Here is a 27,869-nt window from a genome sequence, read left to right as displayed (position 1 = left end):
TGGGGAGTGCAGCTCCATAGAATAGACTGTGTGGGTGTGGCTCTCATACTACATGGAAGGGGGTAAGATTTCTGTCTGATGGGGAGTGCAGCTCCACAGAATAGACTGTGTAGGTGTGGCTCTCATACTACATGGAAGGTGGTAAGATTTCTGTCTGATGGGGAGTGCAGCTCCATAGAATAGACTGTGTGGGTGTGGCTCTCATACTACATGGAAGGGGGTAAGATTTCTGTCTGATGTGGAGTGCAGCTCCATAGAATAGACTGTGTAGGTGTGGCTCTCATACTACATGGAAGGGGGTAAGATTTCTGTCTGATGGGGAGTTCAGCTCCATAGAATAGACTGTGTAGAGTATGGCTCTCATACTACATGGAAGGGGGTAAGATTTCTGTCTGATGGGGAGTGCAGCTCCATAGAATAGACTGTGTAGGTGTGGCTCTCATACTACATGGAAGGGGGTAAGATCTCTTTCTGATGGGGAGTGCAGCTCCATAGAATAGACTGTGTGGGTGTGGCTCTCATACTACATGGAAGGGGGTAAGATTTCTATCTGATGGGGAGTGCAGCTCCATAGAATATACTGTGTAGGTATGGCTCTCATACTACATGGAAGGGGGTAAGATTCCTGTCTGATGGGGAGTGCAGCTCCATAGAATAGACTGTGTAGGTATGGCTCTCATACTACATGGAAGGGGGTAAGATTTCTGTCTGATGGGGAGTGCAGCTCCATAGAATAGACTGTGTAGGTGTGGCTCTCATACTACATGGAAGGGGGTAAGATTTCTGTCTGATGGGGAGTGCAGCTCCATAGAATAGACTGTGTAGGTGTGGCTCTCATACTACATGAAGGGTGGTAAGATTTCCGTCTGATGGGGAGTGCAGCTCCATAGAATAGACTGTGTAGGTATGGCTCTCATACTACATGGAAAGGGGTAAGATTTCTGTCTGATGGGGAGTGCAGCTCCATAGAATAGACTGTGTAGGTGTGGCTCTCATACTACATGGAAGGGGGTAAGATCTCTGTCTGATGGGGAGTGCAGCTCCATAGAATAGACTGTGTAGGTATGGCTCTCATACTACATGGAAGGGGGTAAGATTTCTGTCTGATGGGGAGTGCAGCTCCATAGAATAGACTGTGTGGGTGTGGCTCTCATACTACATGGAAGGGGGTAAGATTTCTGTCTGATGGGGAGTGCAGCTCCATAGAATAGACTGTGTAGGTGTGGCTCTCATACTACATGGAAGGGGGTAAGATTTCTGTCTGATGGGGAGTGCAGCTCCATAGAATAGACTGTGTAGGTATGGCTCTCATACTACATGGAAGGGGGTAAGATCTCTGTCTGATGGGGAGTGCAGCTGCATAGAATAGACTGTGTAGGTGTGGCTCTCATACTACACGGAAGGGGGTAAGATTTCTGTCTGATGGGGAGTTCAGCTCCATAGAATAGACTGTGTAGGTGTGGCTCTCATACTACATGGAAGGAGGTAAGATTTCTGTCTGATGGGGAGTGCAGCTCCATAGAATAGACTGTGTAGAGAATGGCTCTCATACTACATGGAAGGGGGTAAGATTTCTGTCTGATGGGGAGTGCAGCTCCATAGAATAGACTGTGTAGGTGTGGCTCTCATACTACATGGAAGGGGGTAAGATCTCTGTCTGATGGGGAGTGCAGCTCCATAGAATAGACTGTGTAGGTGTGGCTCTCATACTACATGGAAGGGGGTAAGATTTCTGTCTGATGGGGAGTGCAGCTCCATAGAATAGACTGTGTAGGTGTGGCTCTCATACTACATGGAAGGGGGTAAGATTTCTGTCTGATGGGGAGTGCAGCTCCATAGAATAGACTGTGTAGGTGTGGCTCTCATACTACATGGAAGGGGGTAAGATCTCTGTCTGATGGGGAGTGCAGCTCCATAGAATAGACTGTGTAGGTGTGGCTCTCATACTACATGGAAGGGGGTAAGATTTCTGTCTGATGGGGAGTTCAGCTCCATAGAATAGACTGTGTAGGTGTGGCTCTCATACTACATGGAAGGGGGTAAGATTTCTGTCTGATGGGGAGTGCAGCTCCATAGAATAGACTGTGTAGGTATGGCTCTCATACTACATGGAAGGGGGTAAGATTTCTGTCTGATGGGGAGTGCAGCTCCATAGAATAGACTGTGTAGGTGTGGCTCTCATACTACATGGAAGGGTGGTAAGATTGGACTGTGATCTTTCTTTTTCCAAAGACTATAGTCTGATGTGTGTATGAGCCTTAATGATCACTTGTTTGCAGGATACCTATGTATGTTTTCTCTCTGAAAAATGATGAATGATTGTTTTCCTGTCAGAGCAGTGAGTCCCTAATGCCTGGTACGCACCAGATAGATGGGTTGAATCGATTTTCCGATCACTTATACAAAGTCAATTAGAAAAATGATCAGAAATCAGATTAGACCTGTCAGAAATAATCAATTTGAACCCATCTATCTGATGGGAAATTGCATGGTGTGTACCAGGCATGAAGTAGCAGAGCGGCATTCATCTCCCTCTCTGTTTTTCTGTAATCACAGATCTGTTGCATTTATTTTATAGTATTTATTGTACTGATTCTTTCACAGGTTTTTATTTTTACTGTTTGCCAACACGGTACAAATATATATATTTTTTAATTTTTAGTGTATGTTATTACTTTTGGTATACAAAACAGAATGTAACAATACAAAAGTATACAACAGTACATTTGTAATTATAATTATAGAGAAGTTGTCTATCTCATACTAGACTACTGCTGCCTTTAAAATGAGCCAGCAAGGGGTTAAGATTTAGCTTAGAAGGGGCTGTCATAAATCTCTCTAAGGAAACAAAAACCTTATCTTTCTGTTTAAGATTTACAATCCAGGGGGAGAGAGGAGAAGGAATGGTTCAAGTCATTAACCTCCTTGGCGGTATGAAAAATACCGCCAGGAGGGAGCGCAGCAGTTTTAAAATTTTTTTTTTTTTTTAATCATGTAGCGAGCCGAGGGCTCGCTACATGATAGCCGCTGCTGAGCGGCATCCCCCCGCCCGCTTCGATCGCCTTCGGCGATCTCCGATCAGGAAATCCCGTTCATAGAACGGGATTTCCTGGAGGGCTTCCCCCGTCGCCATGGCGACGGGGCGGGATGACGTCACCGACGTCACTGACGTCGGGACGTCATTGGGAGTCCCGGGCCACCCCTCGGCGCTGCCTGGCACTGATTGGCCAGGCAGCGCTGGGGTCTGGGGGGGGGGCGCGCGCCGCAGCAAATAGCGGCGATCGGGCGGGGGCCGGCGGCGATCAGAGCGCTGGCGCAGCTAGCAAAGTGCTAGCTGCGTCCAGCAAAAAAAAAATTATGAAAATCGGCCCAGCAGGGCCTGAGCGGCACCCTCCGGCGGCTTACCCCGTGTCCAGCACGGGGTTACCGCTAAGGAGGTTAACAGAGTCTGACTGACCAGCAATACATTGTTTAGCCTAGCTTGAGTTGTTACATAGTTACATAGTTATTTTGGTTGAAAAAAGACATACGTCCATCAAGTTCAACCAGTATAAAGTACAACTTCAGCCTGCTCCCTCACATATCCCTGTTGATCCAGAGGAAGGCGAAAAAACCCTTACAAGGCATGGTCCAATTAGCCCCAAAAGGGAAAAATTCCTTCCCGACTCCAGATGGCAATCAGATAAAATCCCTGGATCAACATCATTAGGCATAACCTAGTAATTGTAGCCATGGATGTCTTTCAACGCAAGGAAAGCATCTAAGCCCCCTTTATATGCAGGTATAGAGTTTGCCATAACGACTTCCTGTGGCAATGCATTCCACATCTTAATCACTCTTACTGTAAAGAACCCTTTCCTAAATAAATGGCTAAAACGTTTTTCCTCCATGCACAGATCATGTCCTCTAGTCCTTTGAGAAGGCCTAGGGACAAAAAGCTCATCCGCCAAGCTATTATATTGCCCTCTGATGTATTTATACATGTTAATTAGATCCCCTCTAAGGCGTCTTTTCAATATGACTAAATAAACCCAGTTTATCTAACCTTTCTCGATAAGTGAGACCTTCCATCCCACGTATCAATTTTGTTGCTCGTCTCTGCACCTGCTCTAAAACTGCAATATCTTTTTTGTAATGTGGTGCCCAGAACTGAATTCCATATTCCAGATGTGGCCTTACTAGAGAGTTAAACAGGGGCAATATTATGCTAGCATCTCGAGTTTTTATTTCCCTTTTAATGCATCCCAAAATTTTGTTCGCTTTAGCTGCAGCGTCTTGGCATTGAGTACGATTATTTAACTTGTTGTCAATGAGTACTCCTAAGTCCTTCTCCAAGTTTGATGTCCCCAACTGTATCCCATTTATTTTGTATGGTGCTAGACCATTGGTACGACCAAAATGCATAACTTTACATTTGTCAACAGTGAACTTCATCTGCCATGTATGTGCCCATATAGCCATCCTATCCAGATCCTGTTGCAATATGACACTATCTTCCTGAGAGTTGATGATTCTGCACAATTTTGTATCATCTGCAAAAATAGCAACATTGCTCACTACTGCATCTACTAGGTCATTAATAAATAAATTGAAGAGCACTGGACCCAGTACAGACCCCTGTGGGACCCCACTGCTAACAGTCTCCCATTTTGAGTACGATCCATTGACCACAACGCTTTGTTTTCTGTCCATTAGCCAGTTCCCTATCCATGAACACAGACTCTTCCCCAGTCCTTGCATCCTCAACTTTTGCACCAGACTTCTGTGGGGAACAGTGTCGAAGACCTTTGCAAAGTCCAAGTATATCACATCTACAGCATTCCCAATATCCATATTAGCATTCACTACCTCATAAAAGCTGAGCATGTTAGTCAAACAGGACCTGTCTTTAGTAAACCCATGTTGCTGCTGAGAAATAAGATTATTTTCTACTATGAAGTCATGTATAGTATCTCTTAGTAACCCCTCAAATAGTTTGCATACAACTGATGTTAAGCTTACAGGTCTATAATTTCCTGGATCAGATTTTTTGCCCTTCTTAAATAATGGGAAAACGTGGGCTGTACGCCAATCCACTGGGACTCTGCCAGTTGCAAGAGAGTCACAAAAGATAAGATAAAGGGGTTTATCTATAACTGAACTTAATTCTCTTAGGACCCGAGGATGCATGCCATCCGGGCCAGGTGCCTTGTCTATTTTTAATTTATTTAGTCTTGCCTTTACTTCTTCCTGCGTTAAGTATTTAATATTACAGTTAGAAGATTGAGACTCTTCTGCCTCTGTAATTTGCAACAGTGCTGTTTCCTTTGTGAAGACAGAAGCAAAGAAAGCATTTAATAACTCTGCCTTCCCTTGGTCATCCACCATTGAGTTCCCACCCTCATCCTTTAGGAGTCCTATACAGTAAACCTTTCTTTTTTTAGAGTTGATGTACTTGTAAAACTTTTTTGGGTTAGATTTGATATCCCTAGCGATTTGATTTTCAGCTTCAATCTTTGCCAGCCTAATTTTTTTTTTACAATTTTTATTGCACTCCTTATAATTGCTTAGTGCAGCCTCGGTCCCCTCCTGTTTTAGGACCTTATAGGCATTCTTTTTCCTCTTCATTTTATCTCTAACCTTTCTATTCATCCATAGAGGCCTTTTTTATTCCTAGACATTTTGTTTCCATATGGGATATACATACTACAATATTGATTGAGTATAAGTTTAAAAGCTTGCCATTTCCCTTCAGTGTCTTCCCCTTGTAGTACATTATTCCAGTTCACCAAACTTAGTGCCTGCCTAATTTGATTAAACTTTTCTTTTCTAAAATTCATAGTTTTAGTGGTCCCGCTGCCCCGTGGCCGATCAGTCACCAGATCAAACGTTATCATGTTGTGATCACTATTTCCCAAATGTTCCCAAATGTAAAGTGGAAATAATTCTGTTAAAATGTTTACTTTTACTGGATCAGAAATTGTGTCTACATAGTGATCCATGTTTCTCTCACCCCTGGCAATAAACTTTAGCTTGTATGTTCAGGAGATAGCACTGTCTCATCGCACACCACGAAGTAAGTAAAATACATGGAGCTCTGGAATTCTGACTGTGTGTGCAGCAAAGCTGGGGCGCTTTGGAGCAGGAAAAATGATTTATTTTGACATGCAGCCTCTTATCTCTCTCAGGTCCTGCCGCCCTTTTATCCTTCTGATTTTTTTCCGCCCTAGGCCGTGGCCTTTGTGGCCTGTGCAGAAATCCGGCCCTGCCCACAGGTCATCACACACAACTAGCTGCCGGTTTTCTGAGGCTGCTATTGGTAGGACTGTCATGGTTGTTACCTCAGATGTTTCTCCAGACTTGAGGGAGGTGCGGTGGAGGGAGAGGATGCCAGGAGCATTAACCTCCCTAGCGGTATGATTATTTCACAATTTTCCTGTCTAAAAGCGGTGCAATTTTTTCACAAGCTTTTACATCCTAAAAATCATACAGCTAGATAGAACTGCAAGAGCCCTGCACATCACACACCTTCCATGGATCCAGCTCGGGGTTACAGCTACGGGGGTTAATTCGATTAGTCTGTCGAGTGGTGAGCTGACCATTGCCATGTCTGCAATAGATGGATCTGGTAAAGCTCCCAGGAACCGGATCCCAGGTGTCTATCAGAAGCATGGGAAGCCAGGGCAAAGGGTGGGAGTTAAGATGGGCATTTGGCTGTGATGGACCTGTACATCTTGTCTGGGTTACAGGATTTGGAATTGGTTTTGTGGGTTGGATGGATAGATTCCGTGTGACCTGACATGATCAAGAACAGGAAAAATAAATGATGAACTCCCACCTAGATTAAGAAGGATTAATTAGGTAAATTTACCATGCATCTGTACCCAACACTTACTCTATGAAGGGTTTCACCTGGGGTCCATGGAAGTATGGGGGAAGGAATGTGATGTATGAGGCTGAACAGCCAGTGGGAAGGGACAGAGTAGTGTGTCCTCTCTGATGGTTTATTGTGGTCTGTAGCAGATGCATTTCCACCAAAGCCTATGTGGGAAACATATCTGCTCTCCAGGCAGACTGCACAAATGTGTGATCTGATTACTAAAGACTGACAAGTGTGAACAGATCCTATTTATAAAACAATGATCTGGCTGCTGGAGCAGACACACCATCATGGAGCGAGCAGGAGGGGGGCACGTGGAGAGGTAGGTAGCAATGTTGTCAGCCTCCCTCCCCACTTCTGATGAGCGGGGTGGAACTACAAAGTGGTATCACCCCTTTCAAACTGCACCCCCGTGACATCACCCTCAAATTCCTGTTCCCTTTGCCGCAGTTTACCATTCAGCCTCTGACCCTGAGGGGATGCTGAAGGCATTTAGCACTGCAGGCAAAGTCATGTTTTGGATTGGTTGGTGAGTCCGCACACAATACAATTTCAATTGTACGTACAATCGATACAGTCATATAGAGATCGGGTTGCTGCCACCAATTCGCATTAGCGTGCGAAAAGGAAAAACTAACTGTAGCTAGTCCTATAAGGAAAGGGTTATTTCGACAACCTTTGTAGAGATGGCAAACTATAACAATATCACTAAAAATGGTTATGGTAACGTTCTCTTTTGAAAATCTGGACTCTTTGCAGAGATATTAAGAACAAGCACTTAGACAAACAATTTTTAATTGTTTATATTATAATAAATGAATGCATGAAATGAATACAGAACATGAACAGATTGATATGATATAGTAAAATAATTGGAATAAAAGTGAGAATAATAACTAGTTATAGTCTGAGCAGTCTGTAGAAATTACTGTGTCCTAGTGGAATTGTAAGTCCAAACAGAAGTTAAAAAGTTCTGTGTGTAATTAGTCCAAAGATGAAAGCCCAAATCCTTGATGGTAAAAGGGATAGGCATGAAGGGACTCCCAACAGCCTGTGTGTCCAGCAATAGAACCCTCTCTCCACTGGAGGGTGGAGATGGTAATCAGAGATGGGCAGCCTGTGTGTCCAGCAATATAACCCTCTCTCCGCTGGAGGGTGGAGATGGTAATCAGAGAAGGGCAGCCTGTGTGTTCAGCAATGTAACCCTCTCTCCGCTGGAGGGTGGAGATGGTAATCAGAGATGGGCAGCCTGTGTGTCCAGCAATATAACCCTCTCTGCACTGGAGGGCAGAGATGGTAATCAGAGATGGGCAGCCTGTGTGTTCAGCAATGTAACCCTCTCTCCGCTGGAGGGTGGAGATGGTAATCAGAGATGGGCAGCCTGTGTGTCCAGCAATATAACCCTCTCTGCACTGGAGGCTGGAGATGGTAATCAGAGAGGTGCAGCCTGTGTGTCCAGCAATGTAACCCTCTCTCCACTGGAGGCTGGAGATGGTAATCAGAGATGGGCAGCCTGTGTGTCCAGCAATAGAACCCTCTCTCCGCTGGAGGGTGTAGATGATAATCAGAGATGGGCAGCCTGTGTGTCCAGCAATATAACCCTCTCTCCGCTGGAGGGTGGAGATGGTAATCAGAGATGGGCAGCCTTTGTGTCCAGCAATATAAACAGAGTAATCACAGAGGGACAGTCAGTGTTTCCAGCAATATAACCCTCTCTCCACTGGAGGAGATGGTAATCAGAGAGGGGCAGTCCCTGCCACATGAGCTGGTTTCATCCCCTCTCATTAGAGGGAGAAAGAGATATGAAATATCTGAAGTTATTATTTAATTGCGTCCGATCACACCAAGAATGCGACCTACGTGTTCTTTGCATTCTCTCTTTTCTCAGAGACTAAACATATATCAATTATCATATTTCATTTCAGAGAAAACCATACATCTGTGACAGAAGGTGGTAGACAAACTTTTTTTTGGCTTAAACACCTTGAGCAGTGGCGTAGCTAAGGAGCTGTGGGCCCCGATGCAAGTCTTACAATGGGGCCCCTCAAGCACTCTATACATAACAATTGATATGGCGCACCAAAACCTGCCAATGGTAACTACAGTGTCAGAGGTGCAAGAAGGGGATGGGAAATAGCTTGTTAATGATTACCACTGTTCAAAGTATCTATAGAAGTGATTATTATGAGCACAGGACCAATAGAGAGCTAATACTGTAGTTGAGGGAGGGCCCTTCGGGGCCCCTCTGGCCCAAGGGCCCCAATGCGGTCGCTACCGCTGCACCCCCTATTGCTACGCCCCTGACCTTGAGATTGGACCCAGCACCCATCTGCTAATTTTGATATGGCTGGCATTTACAGAAAGGCTAATATAGTGAAATTAATAGTATATATTCCAAGTTTAATTATAAGGCATTCTCCCTGTCAGGATGCTTGGAGGAATGTAGCTTTGGTCAGCTAGGAGTTTACAAAGGGGATCTGGTGTTATCTGCCCCCCCCCCCTTCTCCTTGTCGATATCCTTTGAAAAGTATCAAAGAATGGGTAAGGTTGGCTGGAGAGAAGACGTAGTGGTTTTATGATGGATCTGCTTTCCTGACTTGCTATTAGTGTCCCTATGAAGTAGAAACAAGAAATGTGACTGAATCTGCTGGAGAGTTTATTGCACTCTCTTCAGAGAGGAATAAGCAAAACAATTGCTTCCAATGGAGAAGAGCTTGGTCCTACAAAAACACTAGTTTAAGCCAGGCAGAAAACTAAAGGGATACTCTGAATCAAGCCTTGTGTGCGTGATTTCATACGATGGGTGCATCTCGTGCAGGCGAATCCATCACACTCCCGGTACCCAGCACCGCCCCCAGGAAAACATTGTATGAAGCAGGTGCTTCAGGATGTTTCATAACTAAATTGGAATTCACTTAGATTGGAAGAATAGCGGGCCTATAAAATAGTCATTTTACTCCAACTCATCTACCTTCTCCCCGGCTGGAAAACGAACCTGCCAGCTGGCCTTCCACACCAACCAGGCCAGTGAGAAGTGCCACTCACCACCATAGCCATTGGCAAAGGACACCCTGACCCTGGGATATGGTTCTGCTGCTGCTCCACACTAAGCCGCAAGTCACAGCCTAAACTCAGAAGGTGGTGGTGTGACCAATAACATCTAGGCTCATTACACTTGCAATAGTGACTATGTCGGATATGGATGGACTGAAATGCCCATGTGGTATCATGTATGTGGGCAAGACCACTGGCATGGTGTAAACGAGGGTAGGTGAACATAAGCGTAAAATCGTGAATTTTAAAATTGCCGACCCTCAAATGCATACCTCGGCACCACAACACTTTTTTGAGAGTCGGCACAACACGATGCAGCTACGTTGGAGCATGCTGGATAACGCACCTGCCCTGAAAAGACGTACCGATAGAGATGTTATTAACATGAGGAATGAGATGGATTCATAGCTTGCAGAGTGTTCAGCCTTGAGGAATGAATTGTAGAAGCAGACAGAGGCGCCAGACACACACAAGTGTTTTGTATATTCAAAACAACAAGAATGTATTTATATACTCCCGAAAGTGCAAGTGCAACGCGTTTTGCGGGCATCTCCCGCTTCATCAGGCAATAGAAACGGAGCATAAAACTCAGATAGGTCTGGTGCAAAGCTCAGCGCCTTTGTGTCATATACACAACACTCGTGTGTGTCTGCTTGGAGGAGGTAAGTCGTTTTAGAGTTAAAGGTTTTAGAATATTTTATCCTTTTGGCACCTGTCTGCTTATACAGTTCCTGAGTCCACCCTTGGTGGAGGGGTGTTGCTCCATGTTTCCTATCTATAGAGAGCGACTTCTTAATCCTGAGTGGGGACAGGTCTAATCTCCTCACCTGCTGATATAGTGGTTACCTGGACAGTAACCCATGTTTGTGAGTATAAATACTTACTTGTCATATCCACATACCAAGACATACTACACTATATTGGGCTTTCGGTGTCTCTATTCTGGAGGAATGATGAGAACACGAGCCTTAACAGTTTTCTATAATGTGTTCTCTTGTCAGCTTTTCCAGAAAATGGCGGGATCTGTTGGGGTAGTGAACCTCATGAAAAATATACGGGTAAAGCTATAATTGCAAGTAAAATATCTAATCATAGCATTAGTGATGTAATTACCGTATATACTCGCAAGCAAGCCGACCCCCATGTAAGCCGACCCCCCAACTTTTAACTGAAAAAACAGGAAAAAATGATTGACCCTCATGTAAGCCGGGGGTAGGAAATGCTGGCCGTGTGATTCCCTCCAGTGTGTCCCAGTATAGTTAGTATAGTGCCCAGTATGGGTAGGTAGTGCCTCAGTATAGCTAATATAGTGCCCAGTATAGCTAGTATAGTGCTTAGTATAGTGCCCAGTATAGCTAGTATAGTGCTCAGTATAGCTAGTATAGTGCCCAGTATAGTTAGTATAGTGCCCAGGATAGCTAGTATAGTGCTCAGTATAGGTAGGTAGTGCTCAGTATAGCTAGTATAGTGCCCAGGATAGCTAGTATAGTGCCCAGTATAGCTAGTAAAGTGCCCCAGTATAGCTAGTAAAGTGCCACAGTATAGCTAGTAAAGTGCCCCAGTATAGTGCCCCAGTATAGCTAGAATAGTGCCCCAGTATAGCTAGTATAGTGCCCCAGTATAGCTAGTATAGTGCCCCAGTATAGCTAGCATAGTGCTCAGTATAGCTAGTATAGTGCAAAGTATAGCTAGTATAGTGTTCAGTATAGCTAGTATAGTGCCCAGTATAGCTAGTATAGTGCCCTGTATATCTAGTAAAGTGCCCAGTATAGCTAGTATAGTGCTCAGTATAGCTAGTATAGTGCCCAGTATAGTTAGTATAGTGTCCTAGTATAGTGCTCAGTATAGGTAGGTAGTGCTCAGTATAGCTAGTATAGTGCCCAGTATAGCTAGTAAAGTGCCCCAGTATAGCTAGTAAAGTGCCCAGTATAGCTAGTAAAGTGCCTCAGTATAGTGCCCCAGTATAGCTAGAATAGTGCCCCAGTATAGCTAGTATAGTGCCCCAGTATAGCTAGTATAGTGCCCCAGTATAGCTAGTATAGTGTTCAGTATAGCTAGTATAGTGCTCAGTATAGCTAGTATAGTGTTCAGTATAGCTAGTATAGTGCCCAGTATAGCTAGTATAGTGCTCAGTATAGCTAGTATAGTGTTCAGTATAGTTAGTATAGTGCCCAGTATAGCTAGTATAGTGCCCCAGTATAGCGCTCAGTATAGCTAGTATAGTGCCCAGTATAGCTAGAATAGTGCCCCAGTATAGCTAGTATAGTGCCCCAGTATAGCTAGAATAGTGCCCCAGTATAGCTAGTATAGCAGTATAGCCAGTATAGTGCCCCAGTATAGCCAGTATAGTGCCCCAGTATAGCTAGTATAGTGCCCCAGTATAGCTAGTATAGTGCCCAGTATAGCTAGAATAGTGCCCCAGTATAGCTAGTATAGTGCCCAGTATAGCTAGAATAGTGCCCCAGTATAGCTAGTATAGTGCCCCAGTATAGCCAGTATAGTGCCCCAGTATAGCTAGTATAGTGCCCAGTATAGCTAGAATAGTGCCCCAGTATAGCTAGTATAGTGTTCAGTATAGCTAGTATAGTGCCCCAGTATAGCTAGTATAGTGCTCAGTATAGCTAGTATAGTGCTCAGTATAGCTAGTATAGTGCTCAGTATAGCTAGTATAGTGCTCAGTATAGCTAGTATAGTGTTCAGTATAGTTAGTATAGTGCCCAGTATAGCTAGAATAGTGCCCCAGTATAGCTAGTATAGTGCCCCAGTATAAGTAGATAGTGCCCAGTATAGCTAGTATAGTGCTCAGTATAGCTAGTATAGTGCTCAGTATAGCTAGTATAGTGTTCAGTATAGTTAGTATAGTGCCCAGTATAGCTAGAATAGTGCCCCAGTATAGCTAGTATAGTGCCCCAGTATAAGTAGATAGTGCCCAGTATAGCTAGTATAGTGCTCAGTATAGCTAGTATAGTGCCCCAGTATAGTTAGTATAGTGCCCAGTATAGCTAGAATAGTGCCCCAGTATAGCTAGTATAGTGCCCCAGTATAAGTAGATAGTGCCCAGTATAGCTAGTATAGTGCTCAGTATAGCTAGTATAGTGCCCCAGTATAGTTAGTATAGTGCCCAGTATAGCTAGAATAGTGCCCCAGTATAGCTAGTATAGTGCCCCAGTATAAGTAGATAGTGCCCAGTATAGCTAGTATAGTGCTCAGTATAGGTAGATAGTGCCCCAGTATAGCTAGTATAGTGCTCAGTATAGCTAGTATAGTGCTCAGTATAGGTAGATAGTGCCCCAGTATAGCTAGTATAGTGCCCCAGTATAGCTAGAATAGTGCCCCAGTATAGCTAGTATAGTGCCCCAGTATAGCTAGTATAGTGCCCCAGTATAAGTAGATAGTGCCCAGTATAGCTAGTATAGTGCTCAGTATAGGTAGATAGTGCCCCCCCCCCCCCCCCCCCCCGGGGCTTCCCCTGCTATTAGCTTACCCGGCGGCTTCCCAAATCCCTCCCTCCGTCTCCTGCACGGGCTTGTAAATAGTTTGCAGCAGCTCGCCCCACGGCGGCTGCTGTGTGATGACGGAGGAAGCTGTAGGCAGAGCGGTTCCCATAGCAACGGCGATACACATCGCCCGTACAGGAAGCCGCTCTGCCTACAGCTTCCTCCGTCATCACACAGCAGCCGCCGTGGGGCGAGCTGCTGCGAACTATTTACAAGCCCGTGCAGGAGACGGAGGGAGGGATATGGGAAGCCGCCGGGTAAGCTAATAGCAGCGGCGGCCCCGGGGGGGGGGAGGAGGAGCCAACATGACTCGCAAGCAAGCCGACCCCCCAACTTTTGGCCCACTTTTGGGGGGTCAAAAATTCGGCTTGCTTGCGAGTATATACGGTAGTTAATATTTGCAGAGAACCTTTACTGGGCTGACAACACTTTAGCTCTAACTGGCAAAGCACAACATTGGCCTCAATTCACTAAGATCATGCTGGAGATAATAAGGCAAGAGAAAACGTACCTCCACACGTGAGAGAGTTATCTTATCTCTTCATTCCTTACGTTACCTCTTCTGTAGTTATTTTCACATGCAGTTAATGAACAGCCTGTCTAGAATTCTGGAGTTATTTTAAGGATTAAAGAGTTAACTTACAGACAGAAGAGTTAACTTTAGGCTTGCCTGAGGTAAAATGTTTCCTGAATACTACATGCCTCTTCACCATGGTGATAACTCTAGAAGAGTTAATAAAGACAGGAGATAAGCTTAGTGAATTGAGGCCAATGTCTCTACTTTTTGAAAAAACTAAGGAGCGCTAACCTCCCACAGAAGCTCCTGGTTAATTTCTACAGATGCACTATAGAAAGTGTTCTGACCAATTGCGTGCCGGCCTGGTACAACAGCTGCACCAAGGCTACTAGAGAAGCCCTGTAGCCAGTGCAGGCCCTAGACTTTTTGCCGCCTGAGGCAAAATTAGAAAAAAATCGCCCCCCCCCCCCCCCCAGCCGTGTTCCATCGCGTGCTCCACTGACGTCACTTCCTGCAACGCCGCCCACTGCATTGTAAGTGGACGGCCTTGCAGGATGTGACGTCAGTGGAGTGCACGATGGAACGCGGAAGAGGTGAGCGATTCCCCCGCCCGTTGCCTCTTCATCATATGCAGGCTTGTACTGAACGCTGGAGGGGAGCGCAGATCGGGGGACCCAGGAGAGGGAGGGGGGTCTGACCCCCCTCCCCGCCGCTAGGCCCAATACCCCCTTTCTGCCCGCTACCCCTCCAGCTCGGCGGGAGGCCCTCAGCGGGCCAGCGCATGGACAGGCAGGTGCCGCCCCCCAGATCTGCCGCCTGAGGCAAATGTTTCACCCCACCTCATGAGCGGGCCGGCCCTGCCTGCAGCGAGTTAAAACAGCAGAAGCCATTATTGGCACTGAACTACCATCACTGGAACTTTTGTATAATACTCGCAGCGTGAGAAGGGCCAAAACATTATCAAGGACAACACTCACCCTGGAAACGTCTTGTTTGAGCTCCTTCCATCAGGTAAATGTTTTAGATCAACCCGCACACACACACAGACTGAAAGACAGCTTTTTCCCATCTGCCATAAACTTGATGAACTCTGAATCCTCTCTGAAATAATTAACACTGTGTACAAATTGTTTAAACATCTGTAATACCTGGCATACTTGTATAATTTCTTCTCTTCCTTGTTACTATCACTATGTTCCCTATATGCACCATGGGGTTGTCATGAAAAGTCATTTCGTTGTGTTACACAATGACAATAAAGTGCTTGAATCTTGGAATCTTGAATTGATTCGCACAAGCTCGATTGTATATGTATGGAGTAACATGCAATTTCTCAGATGTTGATTTGTGGGGTAAACACTGACTGAACAGTGTAGTTCCCTTATTGGTATCAATGTATAAGTAACGGTTATTAACCCCCTGAGCGTTACGCCACTCAGTAAGTTTTGGTACTTTTTGACCGATTTTTTTTTATAAATGTCTCAAATGTGTGTAAATCCTCTAGCTAGCACTAGGCTTGCTAGAAGAAGTCTCTGTCACCCTCTGATCTCTGCTGTTCCCACCGATTATATGTTACCCAGCCTGGATCCAGCGATCGCGCAGCCTCCCCTGCATCCAGCGATCGCGCAGCCTCCCCGGACAGCTCCGGTCTCTCTATGGGAAGGATCGCACATGACGTCATGCGCAGACCCGATCCTCCCCATAGTGAAGACCGGAGCTGTGCCAGGAGGCTGCGCGATCGCTGGATCCAGGGGGGGAGCAATCTATAAAAGGGGGGGTCGCAAGGGATCCAGGGGGTTTATATGAAAAGGGCGCCCAGGGCTGGTTTAAGCAACAATGGGGCCCCTGGGGGCCCCCCCCAACAGATACCCCGGAACAAAAATTGGCATTAGAGGACCTTTTTTGCAGCTGGTATAGTCAGGGTGTGAAGTCCCAATCGGTCGGAGCTCCACATTCTGGCTATCCCAGCCTGCATGGGGGACAAGGGGTTAAAAAGTTTCAGGAGGGGGGCCCCCACATAATTTTTTTTTTTAATTCCCACACTCTAAACATAAAAAAAAAAAAAATGGGAAAATAGGAAAAAATGCCAGGGATCTTCATACAGCCATATTGTGGCTGTATAGCGATTGCTGGCCAAAGCGCTGCGGCTGCGTATGGACCCCCTGGAAACCCCGTCAGGAAATTTATTGCTCTTTCTTTTGATGCATGTAAAATTACACTACCGTTAGGTTTGCTACTAAAAGTGACATTTACCGCATTTAAAAGTATACTTTTTTCCTTCAAAACTTTAAAATCGATTTTTTCAAAAGCTATAAGGTCTTTTTGAAAAATTGTTTTTTCCTCTTATTCTTAATGATCTCCTTAAAGGGAATGTCCAAGCAAAATAAAAAAATGAGTTTCACTTACCTGGGGCTTCTACCAGCCCCATGCAGCCATCCTGTGCCTTCTTAGTCACTCACTGCTGCTCCAGTCCCCCACCACCAGCTAGTTCTGCTTCTACCAGCCCCATGCAGCCATCCTGTGTCCTCGTAGTCCCTCACTGCTGCTCCAGTCCCCCGCCGCCAGCTAGTTCTGCTTCTACCAGCCCCATGCAGCCATCCTGTGTCCTCGTAGTCCCTCACTGCTGCTCCAGTCCCCCGCCACCAGCTAGTTCTGCTTCTACCAGCCCCATGCAGCCATCCTGTGCCTTCTTAGTCACTCACTGCTGCTCCAGTCCCCCGCCACCAGCTAGTTCTGCTTCTACCAGCGCCATGCAGCCATCCTGTGTCCTCGTAGTCACTCACTGCTGCTCCAGTCCCCCCGCCAGCTAGTTCTGCTTCTACCAGCCCCCTGCAGCCATCCTGTGCCCTCGCAGTCACTCACAGCTGCTCCAGTCCCCCCGCCAGCTAGTTCTGCTTCTACCAGCGCCATGCAGCCATCCTGTGCCCTCGTAGTCACTCACTGCTGCTCCAGTCCCCCGCCGCCAGCTAGTTCTGCTTCTACCAGCCCCCTGCAGCCATCCTGTGCCCTCGCAGTCACTCACTGATGCTCCAGTCCCCCGCTGGCAGCTTACCGACCTCGGAGGTCGGCGGGACGCATTGCGTACATTTTTACGCATTCCCGCTAGTGCAGGAACATTATCACATACATTTTTACGCATTACTGGTTCAATGCGTAAAAATGTACGCAATGCGTCCCGCTGACCTCCGAGGTCGGGAAGCTGCCAGCGGGTGACTGGAGCAGCAGTGAGTGACTACGAGGGCACAGGATGGCTGCATTAGGCTGGTAGAAGCAGAACTAGCTGGCGGGGGGACTGGAGCAGCAGTGAGTGACTACGAGGGCATGGGATGGCTGCATGGGGCTGGTAGAAGCAGAACTAGCTGGTGGCAGGGGACTGGAGCAGCAGTGAGTGACTACGAGGGCACAGGATGGCTGCATGGGGCTGGTAGAAGCAGAACTAGCTGGCGGCGGGGGACTGGAGCAGCAGTGAGTGACTACGAGGGCATGGGATGGCTGCATGGGGCTGGTAGAAGCAGAACTAGCTGGTGGCAGGGGACTGGAGCAGCAGTGAGTGACTACGAGGGCACAGGATGGCTGCATGGGGCTGGTAGAAGCAGAACTAGCTGGCGGCGGGGGACTGGAGCAGCAGTGAGTGACTACGAGGGCACAGGATGGCTGCATTAGGCTGGTAGAAGCAGAACTAGCTGGCGGCGGGGGACTGGAGCAGCAGTGAGTGACTACGAGGGCATGGGATGGCTGCATGGGGCTGGTAGAAGCAGAACTAGCTGGTGGCAGGGGACTGGAGCAGCAGTGAGTGACTACGAGGGCACAGGATGGCTGCATGGGGCTGGTAGAAGCAGAACTAGCTGGCGGCGGGGGACTGGAGCAGCAGTGAGTGACTACGAGGGCACAGGATGGCTGCAGGGGGCTGGTAGAAGCAGAACTAGCTGGCGGCGGGGGACTGGAGCAGCAGTGAGTGACTACGAGGGCACAGGATGGCTGCAGGGGGCTGGTAGAAGCAGAACTAGCTGGCGGCGGGGGACTGGAGCAGCAGTGAGTGACTACGAGGGCACAGGATGGCTGCATGGGGCTGGTAGAAGCAGAACTAGCTGGCGGCAGGGGACTGGAGCAGCAGTGAGTGACTGCGAGGGTACAGGATGGCTGCATGGGGCTGGTAGAAGCAGAACTAGCTGGAGGGGGACCGGAGCAGCAGTGAGTGACTACGAGGGCACAGGATGGCTGCATGGGGCTGGTAGAAGCAGAACTAGCTGGCGGCAGGGGACTGGAGCAGCAGTGAGTGACTGCGAGGGCACAGGATGGCTGCAGGGGGCTGGTAGAAGCAGAACTAGCTGGCTGCGTGGGACTGGAGCAGCAGTTAGTGACTACGAGGGCACAGGATGGCTGCAGGGGGCTGGTAGAAGCCCCAGGTAAGTGAAACTCATTTTTTTATTTTGCTTGGACATTCCCTTTAACATATCCCGCAAATTTAGGGTTTCTAGCATTTAAGGTGGATTTGCTATTAACCATTAAAGTCGGCAGGTTTTTAAATGTGTATTTTTTTCCTTTGAAACTTTAAAATCGATTTTCTCAAAAACTATAAGGCCGATTTGAACAAAATGTTTTCCTCTTGTAACCACTGGGGGCCCCTACAAGCTCTGGGGCCCTGGGGCAGCTGCCTCCTTGCCTCTATGGTAGCACCGGCCCTGAGGGCGCCTGTAAAAAAGGGCGCCTGGTGGAGCCTATATATACCAACTTCGGCTACAAAAAAGGCGCCTGGTGTAGCCCATATAAAAACTTTGGCTATAAAAAAACTCCGGGATGTGTAAATTACTATTCCCCCTCCAGGCCGCCATGGATAGTGGGGGAATGAAATAATTCGGCTTCCAGCGCTTGTAGCCCATATACAAACTTCGGCAACAAAAAAAAGGCAATAATATGGGCTACAAAGGTGCACCCTACTGTAGCCGAAAACCTTGTAGCCGAAAAAATATGGGCTACAAAGGGGAGCCCGCTTGTAGCCTATATCAAAACTCGGGCGCCCTTTTCTACACCTTGTAGCCCATATTTCCAGAAATAACATTGATGTCTATGGCGGCGCCCTTTCCATACAGGCGGCTAAGGCGCCCTTTTCAACCGATACCGATCCAGGGGATCCAGTGGTGCCCGACAATCTTACTAGCTAGCCTAGTGCTAGCTAGAGGATTTACACAAATTTGGGGCATTTATTTATATAAGGGGACTCCTGGGGCCACAGAGCGGTATGCCCGACACAGTGTTAAAGAGACTCCGTAACCAAAATTGCATCCTGTTTTTTATCATCCTACAAGTTCCAAAAGCTATTCTAATGTGTTCTGGCTTACTGCAGCACTTTCTACTATCACAGTCTCTGTAATAAATCAATGTATCTTTCCCCTGTCAGACTTGTCGGCCTGTGTCTGGAAGGCTTCCAAGTTCTTCAGTGTTGTGGTTCTGCTATGAACTCCCCCTTCCAGGCCCCTCTATGCACACTGCCTGTGTATTATTTAGATTAGGGCAGCTTCTCTCTTCTCTCTTATCTTTTACAAGCTGGATAAATCGTCCTCTGAGCTGGCTGGGCTTTCACTAGTGTTGGGCGAACATCTGGATGTTCGGGTTCGGTGTGGTTCGGCCTAACATGCCCCTGATGTTCAGGATGGTCGAGCCGAACCCCGAACCCAACCCGAACATGTCCCTTTGGGGCCCCTATAGGGTCCCAGCATAAAAGGAGAGCATGCCCCGAGCGCGGAGGGGGGGGGGGTCGGAAATGCCCCCACCCCTCCTCGCTAAGCTCTCCCTTCTGCCGGTACCCTATAATTAAAATTAAATTTAAGTGCCCAAAAGTACCTGAGGAGGAGGAGGGCAGGAAGAGGGAAGCCGGAGTTCTTGGGCACTAGTACCATCTGGTGCTTCCGCCCTCTCTTGACGCACTTCCTGTTTACATTTGAAGTCACGTCAAGAAGGCGCAGAAGTACCGCGATGACGCGAACGAGGGTACGCGTCATCTACATGATGACACGTACCCTCGTTCGCGTCATCGCGGTACTTCTGCGCCCTCTTGACGTGACTTCAAATGTAAACAGGAAGTGCGTCAAGAGAGGGCGGAAGCACCAGATGGTACTAGTGCCCAAGAACTCCGGCTTCCCTCTTCCTGCCCTCCTCCTCCTCAGGTACTTTTGGGCACTTAAATTTAATTATAGGGTACCGGCAGAAGGGAGAGCTTAGCGAGGAGGGGTGGGGGCATTTCCGACCCCCCCCCCGCGCTCAGGGCATGCTCTCCTTTTATGCTGGGACCCTATAGGGGCCCCAAAGGGACATGTTCGGGTTGGGTTCGGGGTTCGGCTCGAACATGCCGAACATCAGGGGCATGTTAGGCCGAACCACACCGAACCCGAACATCCAGATATTCGCCCAACACTAGCTTTCACATACTGAGGAATTACAAACAAGGGCAAAGCTGTTTGCAGGAAGAAAAGAGCAGCCTGAAACTTCAGTGCATAACTGCAGGGGGAAAGAAACACACAATGATCTCTTGAGATTCAAAAGGAAGGGTGTATACAGCCTGCTTGTGTATGGATGTATTTTCTATGTGTGGACATGCTGTACATCAACCTACTTCCTGTTTTGGTGGCCATTTTGTTTGTTTATAAACAAACTTTTTAAAACTATTTTTAACCACTTTTAATGCGGTGAGGAGCGGCGAAATTGTGACAGAGGGTAATAGGAGATGTCCCCTAACGCACTGGTATGTTTACTTTTGAGCGATTTTAACAATACAGATTTTCTTTAAGGGCGAAATAATATTTTCTGATTTCTGATTTTTTCTGACTTCTGATTCTCTTCAGGAACCTATCCCTGTTCCTAATTCTTTCTTTACTAAACTTACAAAGTATCATGAACAAAAGCAAAAACAAAAAGTTATAGCCAACCACATTATGACGCCACATCTGAAGGAATCCACATATAGCCAACCATAACAGTTGCCCTGTATGTTACCCCATCTATACATACCTTACCCCAGCGGCCTTGTATGTTACTCCATCTATACATACCTTACCCCAGCGGCCCTGTATGTTACCCCATTTATACATACCTTACACCAGCTGCCCTGTATGTTACCCCATCTATACATACCTTACCCCAGCTGCCCTGTATGTTACCCCATCTATACATACCTTACACCAGCTGCCTTGTATGTTACTCCATCTATACATACCTTACCCCAGCGGCCCTGTATGTTACCCCATCTATACATACCTTACCCCAGCTGCCCTGTATGTTTTCCCATCTATACATACCTTACCCCAGCTGCCCTGTATGTTACCCCATCTATACATACCTTACACCAGCTGCCCTGTATGTTACCCCATCTATACATACCTTACACCAGCTGCCCTGTATGTTACCCCATCTATACATACCTTACCCCAGCTGCCCTGTATGTTTTCCCATCTATACATACCTTACCCCAGCTGCCCTGTATGTTACCCCATCTATACATACCTTACCCCAGCTGCCCTGTATGTTTTCCCATCTATACATACCTTACCCCAGCTGCCCTGTATGTTACCCCATCTATACATACATTACCCCAGCTGCCCTGTATGTTACCCCATCTATACATACCTTACCCCAGCTGCCCTGTATGTTTTCCCATCTATACATACCTTACCCCAGCTGCCCTGTATGTTACCCCATCTATACATACCTTACCCCAGCTGCCCTGTATGTTACCCCATCTATACATACCTTACACCAGCTGCCCTGTATGTTACCCCATCTATACATACCTTACCCCAGCTGTCCTGTATGTTACCCCGTCTATACATACCTTATCCCAGCTGCCCTGTATGTTACCCCATCTATACATACCTTACCCCAGCTGCCCTGTACGTTACCCCATCTATACATACCTTACCCCAGCTGCCCTGTATGTTACCCCATCTATACAAACCTTACCCCAGCTGCCCTGTATGTTACCCCATCTATACATACCTTACCCCAGCTGCCCTGTATGTTACCCCATCTATACATACCTTACCCCAGCTGCCCTGTACGTTACCCCATCTATACATACCTTACCCTAGCTGCCCTGTATGTTACCCCATCTATACATACCTTACCCTAGCTGCCCTGTATGTTACCCCATCTATACATACCTTACCCCAGCTGGCCTGTATGTTACCCCATCTATACATACCTTACCCCAGCTGCCCTGTATGTTACCCCATCTATACATACCTTACACCAGCTGCCCTGTATGTTACCCCATCTATACATACCTTACCCCAGCTGCCCTGTATGTTACCCCATCTATACATACCTTACCCCAGCTGCCCTGTATGTTACCCAATCTATATATACCTTACCCCAGCTGTCCTGTTTGTTACCCCATCTATACATACATTACCCCAGCTGTCCTGTATGTTACCCCATCTATACATACCTTACCCCAGCGGCCCTGTATGTTACCCCATCTATACATACCTTACACCAGCTGCCCTGTATGTTACCCCATCTATACATACCTTACCCCAGCTGCAATGTATGTTACCCCATCTATACATACCTTACCCCAGCTGCCCTGTATGTTACCCCATCTATACATTCCTCACCCCAGCTGCCCTGTATGTTACCCCATCTATACATACCTTACACCAGCTGCCCTGTATGTTACCCCATCTATACATACCTTACACCAGCTGCCCTGTATGTTACCCCATCTATACATACCTTACCCCAGCTGCCCTGTATGTTACCCCATCTATACATACCTTACCCCAGCTGCCCTGTACGTTACCCCATCTATACATACCTTACCCCAGCTGCCCTGTATGTTACCCCATCTATACATAACTTACCCCAGCTGCCCTGTATGTTACCCCATCTATACATACCTTACACCAGCTGCCCTGTATGTTACCCCATCTATACATACCTTACCCCAGCTGCCCTGTATGTTACCCCATCTATACATACCTTACCCTAGCTGCCCTGTATGTTACCCCATCTATACATACCTTACCCCAGCTGCCCTGTATGTTACCCCATCTATACATACCTTACCCCAGCTGCCCTGTATGTTACCCCATCTATACATACCTTACCCCAGCTGCCCTGTATGTTACCCCATCTATACATACCTTACCCCAGCTGCCCTGTATGTTACCCCATCTATACATACCTTACCCCAGCGGCCCAGTATGTTACCCCATCTATACATTCCTCACCCCAGCTGCCCTGTATGTTACCCCATCTATACATACCTTACCCCAGCGGCCCTGTATGTTACCCCATCTATACGTACCTTACCCCAGCGGCCCTGTGTGTTACCCCATCATACATACCTTACCCCAGCTGCCCTGTATGTTACCCCATCTATACATACCTTACCCCAGCTGCCCTGTTTGTTACCCCATCTATACATTCCTCACCCCAGCTGCCCTGTATGTTACCCCATCTATACATACCTTACACCAGCTGCCCTGTATGTTACCCCATCTATACATACCTTACCCCAGCTGCCCTGTATGTTACCCTATCTATACATACCTTACCCCAGCTGCCCTGTATGTTACCCCATCTATACATTCTTTACCCCAGCTGCCCTGTATGTTACCCCATCTATACAAACCTTACCCCAGCTGCCCTGTATGTTACCCCATCTATACGTACCTTACCCCAGCGGCCTTGTATGTTACCCCATCTATACATACCTTACCCCAGCTGCCCTGTATGTTACCCCATCATACATACCTTACCCCAGCTGCCCTGTATGTTACCCCATCTATACATACCTTACCCCAGCTGCCCTGTATGTTACCTCATCTATACATACCTTAACCCAGCTGCCCTGTATGTTACCCCATCTATACATACATTACCCCAGCTGCCCTGTATGTTACCCCATCTATACATACCTTACCCCAGCGGCCCTGTATGTTACCCCATCTATACGTACCTTACCCCAGCGGCCTTGTATGTTACCCCATCTATACATACCTTACCCCAGCGGCCCTGTTTGTTACCCCATCATACATACCTTACCCCAGCTGCCCTGTATGTTACCCCATCTATACATTCCTCACCCCAGCTGCCCTGTATGTTACCCCATCTATACATACCTTATCCCAGCTGCCCTGTATGTTATCCAATCTATACATACCTTACCCCAGCTGCCCTGTATGTTACCCCATCTATACATACCTTACCCCAGCTGCCCTGTATGTTACCCCATCTATACATACCTTATCCCAGCTGTTCTGTATGTTTCCCCATCTATACATACCTTACACCAGCTGCCCTGTATGTTACCCCATCTATACATACCTTACCCCAGCTGCCCTGTATGTTACCCCATCTATACATACCTTACCCCAGCTGCCCAGTATGTTACCCCATCTATACATACCTTACCCCAGCTGCCCTGTATGTTACTCCATCTATATATACCTTACCCCAGCTGTCCTGTATGTTACCCCATTTATTCATACCTTACCCCAGCTGCCCTGTATGTTACCCCATCTATACATACCTTACCCCAGCTGCCCTGTATGTTACCCCATCTATACATACCTTACCCCAGCTGCCCTGTATGTTACCCCATCTATACATACCTTACCCCAGCTGCCCTGTATGTTACCTCATCTATACATAACTTACCCCAGCTGCCCTGTATGTTACCCCATCTATACATACCTTACACCAGCTGCCCTGTATGTTACCCCATCTATACATACCTTACCCCAGCTGCCCTGTATGTTACCCCATCTATACATACCTTACCCCAGCTGCCTTGTATGTTACCCCATCTATACGTACATTACCCCAGCTGCCCTGTATGTTACCCCATCTATACATATCTTACCCCAGCTGCCCTGTATGTTACCCCATCTATACATACCTTACCCCACCTGCCCTGTATGTTACCTCATCTATACATACCTTATCCCAGCTGCCCTGTATGTTACCCCATCTATACATACCTTACCCCAGCTGCCCTGTATGTTACCCCATCTATACATACCTTACCCCAGCTGCCCTGTATGTTACCCCATCTATACATACCTTACCCCAGCTGCCTTGTATGTTACCCCATCTATACATACCTTACCCCAGCTGCCCTGTATGTTACCCCATCTATACATACCTTCCACCAGCTGCCCTGTATGTTACCCCATCTATACATACCTTACCCCAGCTGCCCTGTATGTTACCCCATTTATACATACCTTACCCCAGCTGCCCTGTATGTTACCCCATCTATACATACCTTACCCCAGCTGCCCTGTATGTTACCCCCACTATACATACCTTACCCCAGCTGCCCTGTATGTTACCCCATCTATACATACCTTTCCCCAGCTGCCCTGTATGTTACCCCATCTATACGTACCTTACCCCAGCTGCCCTGTATGTTACCCCATCTATACATACCTTACCCCAGCTGCCCTGTATGTTACCCAATCTATACATACCTTACCCCAGCTGCCCTGTACGTTACCCCATCTATACATTCCTTACCCCAGCTGCCCTGTATGTTACCTCATCTATACATACCTTACCCCAGCTGCCTTGTATGTTACCCCATCTATACATACCTTACCCCAGCTGCCTTGTATGTTACCCTATCTATACATACCTTACCCCAGCTGCCCTGTATGTTACCCCATCTATACATACCTTACCCCAGCTGCCCTGTACGTTACCCCATCTATACATACCTTACCCCAGCTGCCCTGTATGTTACCCCATCTATACATACCTTACCCCAACTGCCCTGTATGTTACCCCATCTATACATACCTTACCCCAGCTGCCCTGTATGTTATCCCATCTATACATACCTTACCCCAGCTGCCCTGTATGTTACCCCATCTATACATACCTTACACCAGCTGCCCTGTATGTTACACCATCTATACATACCTTACCCCAGCTGCCCTGTATGTTACCCCATCTATATATACACCTTACCCCAGTTGCCCTGTATGTTACCCCATCTATACATACCTTACCCCAGCTGCCCTGTATGTTACCCCATCTATACATACCTTACCCCAGCTGCCCTGTATGTTACCTCATCTATATATACCTTACCCCAGCTGCCCTGTATGTTACCCCATCTATACATACTTTACCCCAGCTGCCCTGTATGTTACACCATCTATACATACCTTTCCCCAGCTGCCCTGTATGTTACCTCATCTATACATACCTTACCCCAGCTGCCCCGTATGTTACCCCATCTATACATACCTTACACCAGCTGCCCTGTATGTTACCCCATTTATACATACCTTACCCCAGCTGCCCTGTATGTTACCCCATCTATACATACCTTACCCCAACTGCCCTGTATGTTACCCCATCTATACATACCTTTCCCCAGCTGCCCTGTATGTTACCCCATCTATACATACATTACCCCAGCTGCCCTGTATGTTACCCCATCTATACATACCTTACCCCAGCTGCCCTGTATGTTACCCCATCTATACATACCTTACACCAGCTGCCCTGTATGTTACCCCATCTATACATACCTTACCCCAGCTGCCCTGTATGTTACCCCATCTATACATACCTTACCCCAGCTGCCCTGTATGTTACCCCATCTATACATACCTTTCCCCAGCTGCCCTGTATGTTACCTCATCTATACATACCTCACCCCAGCTGCCCTGTATGTTACCCCATCTATACATACCTTACCCCAGCTGCCCTGTATGTTACCCCATCTATACATACCTTACCCCAACTGCCCTGTATGTTACCCCATCTATACATACCTTTCCCCAGCTGCCCTGTATGTTACCCCATCTATACATACATTACCCCAGCTGCCCTGTATGTTACCCCATCTATACATACCTTACCCCAGCTGCCCTGTATGTTACCCCATCTATACATACCTTACACCAGCTGCCCTGTATGTTACCCCATCTATACATACCTTACACCAGCTGCCCTGTATGTTACCTCATCTATACATACCTTACCCCAGCTGTCCTGCATGTTACCCCATCTATACATACCTTACCCCAGCTGCCCTGTATGTTACCCCATCTATACATACCTTACACCAGCTGCCCTGTATGTTACCCCATCTATACATACCTCACCCCAGCTGCCCTGTATGTTACCCCATCTATACATATCTTACTCCAGCTGCCCTGTATGTTACCCCATCTATACATATCTTACCCCAGCTGCCCTGTATGTTACCCCATTTATACATACCTTACCCCAGCTGCCTTGTATGTTACCCCATCTATACATACCTTACCCCAGCTGCCCCGTATGTTACCCTATCTGTATATGCCAGCTGCCTTGAATATTGCCCCTGTATGTAGGACTTACCCCAGCTGCTGCCAGTGCGGCCCATAAACTCATTAGTTCTGGAGTTCCATATAAACCGTTTCCAGTCACCCAACACCTGAGAACAGGACTTTTTCTGGTTGGCGTCGGCCATGGCTGCTGAGCTCCTGGAGAATAAAGACTTAACACTGCTTGTTGGACTAAATGACAGCTGTCCACATATTCTGTAACTCCCCTTCTCATTATCCATCCCTCACCCCTCCCCTGCCTGGAATTACAGCTGAGATTAAAGTCAGGATACACATGGAGATAAAAGAGGTCACCTCTCCAGTCCTGCCCTGCAGAATGCCTCTCCATCCCCCCAATCACCAGGGTATTATTGTCCTGTATGAGGGGTACTCTGCACAGCTCTCTTTATCAGACAAGCCAGGGGTATCTGTGTCCTGTATGAGGGGTACAAATCACTCTGCACAGCCCCCTCTATCAGACAAGCTGGGGGTAACTGTGTCCTGTATGAGGGGTACACATCACCCTGCACTGTCAAAAAATTCAGATTCCGAATTCACGGTATTCCGCATATTTCGACTATCGTTTTGTAATTTCCGTGTTCTGCGGTACAATGCGGAAT

General features: G+C 47.2%; 1 protein-coding gene across 2 annotated transcripts in view; it reads right to left on the bottom strand.

Annotated features, from left to right (window-relative positions):
- LOC137562448 (sodium/potassium-transporting ATPase subunit beta-2-like) overlaps positions 1-27,444 on the bottom strand; it is a 318,007-nt gene extending 290,563 nt beyond the window's left edge. For both annotated transcript variants that reach the window (XM_068273796.1, XM_068273797.1), the window contains exon 1: positions 27,284-27,444. In XM_068273796.1, coding sequence (XP_068129897.1) covers positions 27,284-27,395 — 112 coding nt within the window. In that variant the 5' untranslated portion in view covers positions 27,396-27,444. The remainder of the gene's footprint in view (positions 1-27,283) is intronic.
- Between the last annotated feature and the right edge of the window lie 425 nt (positions 27,445-27,869).

Source organism: Hyperolius riggenbachi, chromosome 3, assembly GCF_040937935.1.
Source record: "Hyperolius riggenbachi isolate aHypRig1 chromosome 3, aHypRig1.pri, whole genome shotgun sequence".
NCBI lineage: Eukaryota > Metazoa > Chordata > Amphibia > Anura > Hyperoliidae > Hyperolius > Hyperolius riggenbachi.
The sequence above is the reverse complement of the archived record's forward strand: the minus strand, read 5'-3'. Positions and strand labels throughout refer to the sequence as shown.